Source organism: Lottia gigantea (genome assembly GCF_000327385.1).
Source record: "Lottia gigantea unplaced genomic scaffold LOTGIsca_21, whole genome shotgun sequence".
Taxonomy (NCBI): Eukaryota; Metazoa; Mollusca; class Gastropoda; family Lottiidae; genus Lottia; species Lottia gigantea.
This window is the reverse complement of record NW_008708458.1, coordinates 2,845,028-2,848,714: the sequence shown is the minus strand read 5'-3', so window position 1 is coordinate 2,848,714 and position 3,687 is coordinate 2,845,028. Positions and strand designations below refer to the sequence as shown.

The window sequence follows — 3,687 nt, the reverse complement described above, 5'->3', positions numbered from 1 at the left end:
GTTATCCACCATTATCTACTGTTATCCCCCTTCATCAACTGTCATCAACCATCATCAACTGTCACTCACCATCAACTACTGTCATCCACCCTCATCTACTATCATCTAACATCAACTCCTGTCATCCACCATAATCTACTGTTATCCACCATCATCAACTGTCATCCACCATCATCTACTGCAATCAACCATCAACTACTGTCCTCCACCATCATCTACTATCATCCACCATCAACTCCTGTCTCCACCTTCAACTATTGGCATCTAACATCAACTCCTGTCATCCACCGTTTATCTACTGTTATCCCCCTTCATCAACTGTCATCCCCCATCATCTACTGCCATCAACCATCAACTACTGTCATCCGCCATCATCTACTGTCATCTAACATCAACTCCTGTCATCCACCATCAACTACTGTCATCCACCATTATCTACTGTCATCAACCATCATCTACTGTCATCCGCCATCATCTACTGTCATCTAACATCAACTCCTGTCATCCACCATCAACTACTGTCATCCACCATTATCTACTGTCATCAACCATCATCTACTGTCATCCGCCATCATCTACTGTCATCTAACATCAACTCCTGTCATCCACCATTATCTACTGTCATCTAACATCAACTACTGTCATCCACCATCATCTACTGTCATCCACCATCAACTACTGTCATCCACCATTATCTACTGTCATCAACCATCATCTACTGTCATCCGCCATCATCTACTGTCATCTAACATCAACTCCTGTCATCCACCATTATCTACTGTCATCTAACATCAACTCCTGTCATCCCCCATCATCTACTGTCATCTAACATCAACTCCTGTCATCCGCCATCATCTACTGTCATCTAACATCAACTCCTGTCATCCGCCATCATCTACTGTCATCTAACATCAACTCCTGTCATCCACAATTATCTACTGTTATCCCTTTTCATCAACTGTCCTCTACCATCAACTCCTGTTATCCCCCTTCATCAACTGTCCTCCACCATCAACTCCTGTCATCAACCATCAACTACTGTCTACTCCATCAACTACTGTCATCCACCATCAACTACTGTCATCCACCATCATCTACTGTCATCCACCATCAACTACTCTCATCCACCATTATCTACTGACATCCACCATCATCTACTGTCATCCACCATCATCTACTGCCATCTAACATCAACTCCTGTCGTCCACCATTATCTACTGTTATCCCTTTTCATCCACTGTCCTCCACTATCAACTCCTGTTATCCCCCTTCATCAACTGTCCTCCACCATCATCTACTGCCATCCACCATTATCTACTGTCATCCACCATCATCTATTGCCATCCACCATAATCTCCTGTTAGCCATCAACTATCATCTACTGTTATCCCCTTCATCAACTGTCCTTTACCATCATCTACTGTTATCCCCCTTCATCAACTGTCCTCCACCATCATCTACTGTTATCCCCCTTCATCTACTGTCATCCACCATTAACTACTGTCCTCCCCCATGATTTACTGTCATCCACCATCATTTACTGTCATCAACCCTCATCTACTGTTATCCACCATCATCTACTGTCATCCACCATTATCTACTGTCGTCAAATGATAGTCATTATTCAATCCAGTGGCAAGTTCGTTGGTACATTTGACCTATTATTGTCATATAAATTGAAATATCAACTTCAAAATAGTACTATTAAAATGACTTTGAATTGATCAATATATAAACATGAGCACGTTATCACGTTGAATTTATTTTTTACAGAGGAGAATTTTCAGTTGAAATTTCTGGGAGGGACGAGTGTTTCTCTTCAATATAGACATTGACAAATTTATAGTTTTATCAACTCAAAGTTATTCTACGATTAACGGTACTGTTGTGAAGCGGATTTTCTAATTTTCAAAAAGAAAAAAAATAATCGGTAAAATTCGATATGTCAACAACAGTAGTATTATGATTAAGAAACAACGGTTTTATGGAGATGGAGACTTCTATTTATTATTTTAACACGATGTTTCATGTGCTGTGATACTTCTAAATGTCTTACAAGGATGACTTCTATTTATTATTTTAACACGATGTTTCATGTGCTGTGATACTTCTAAATGTCTACGAGGATGACTTCTATTTATTATTTTAACACGATGTTTCATGTGCTGTGATACTTCTAAATGTCTTACAAGGATGACTTCTATTTATTATTTTAACACGATGTTTCATGTGCTGTGATACTTCTAAATGTCTACGAGGATGACTTCTATTTATTATTTTAACACGATGTTTCATGTGCTGGGAAACTTCTAAATGTCTACAAGGATGACTTCTATTTATTATTTTAACACGATGTTTCATGTGCTGTGATACTTCTAAATGTCAACGAGGATGACTTCTATTTATTATTTTAACACGATGTTTCATGTGCTGGGAAACTTCTAAATGTCTTACAAGGATGACTTCTATTTATTATTTTAACACGATATTTCATGTGCTGTGATACTTCTAAATGTCTACGAGGATGACAGAAATATGGTTTTAGATTAATATTTTTTTTTTATTTCAGAATATCAGCTACAGAGATGAGATTTTATTTAAAGGTAATTATTACACGACTAAAGCAAGTAGCATTCTCATGGAAAAGTGACCCAATACAAAATACAAGCTAAAACGAGCTTAATAAATTGATTTTACCAGAAATATTGCTTTGGTACAATATTTTTTTTCAAAGATATATGCCAATTTAGATTTTAAATTTAAATTTTTCTCAAATCTTTTCCTTTTTTTCTCCGCTTAATGGTTGTTATCTTCAAATGTTGCAAATGACTGGCGGGAAATGATAAATGTTCATATATTATATCTATTATGATGAACAGACGACGTGGTATAATAATGATCAGTCCATGTGATATAAAACAAGTTTTCTCATTTATTTCAAATCTTTTCATTTTTATTCTCCGCTTAATGGTTGTTATCTTCACTTGTTGCAAATGACTGACGGGAAATAATAAATGTTCATATATATATAATAGCAAAATATTTGTTTACTGTAAAATAGTGCTATTGCAAAGCTGTTGAGTTTTACGCTATGTGTTACTCTGAGTAACGTCATATTTCAGATTCTGTTTAAATAGTTCTATATTCTATATAATAAACATATAAATGAACAAAAGCAATGAATTTGAATAGTTATAACAGGGTTGCTTCCCTTGAATTTATGATCTATGAATATTTCTTTGGTAAGTGTTGCAAGATTATATATTTCTTGATACGGCCCTTTTTTATTTTTATACATTCACATAAAAGTCGGGGCGTATGTTGCCATCATCCCTGTCCGCCCACAATTACTTGTAAACAGTCTAAAGGGTAGAATTCTTGATGGATATTGATGGTAAAACTGTGCACAATCCCCCCAAAGATGAACCTTACTGACAAGAAAAAGAAAATCGGGAAAATAATCAAAATGAAGTTTGCTCTTGTAGGCGCTTGCAAGTTTTAATATGTAAATACTCTAGCTCTAGAAGGTCAAGTTAGATAAGAATCTTCGTGATATTACAGCCAATAAGAAAAAAAGTTCAGAAAAGTATGACTAAAGGTAGAATATTTCATTGTTATAATGGTTTCTGTACTGCCTAATATTTGTTTACATACAAAGCTGTCAGTAGATGTATATTACTTTAGAGC

The 3,687-nt window shown here is 35.8% G+C and overlaps 1 protein-coding gene across 1 annotated transcript; it reads left to right on the top strand.

Moving 5' to 3' along the window:
* Nucleotides 1-1,049: 1,049 nt before the first annotated feature.
* On the top strand, nucleotides 1,050-1,724 carry LOTGIDRAFT_115597 (hypothetical protein; the record flags this gene model as incomplete). Its single annotated transcript, XM_009054230.1, has 2 exons — nucleotides 1,050-1,319; nucleotides 1,365-1,724. Coding segments are annotated over 2 exons (630 nt in total), but the record flags the coding sequence as incomplete, so codon positions are not given.
* Nucleotides 1,725-3,687: the final 1,963 nt, after the last annotated feature.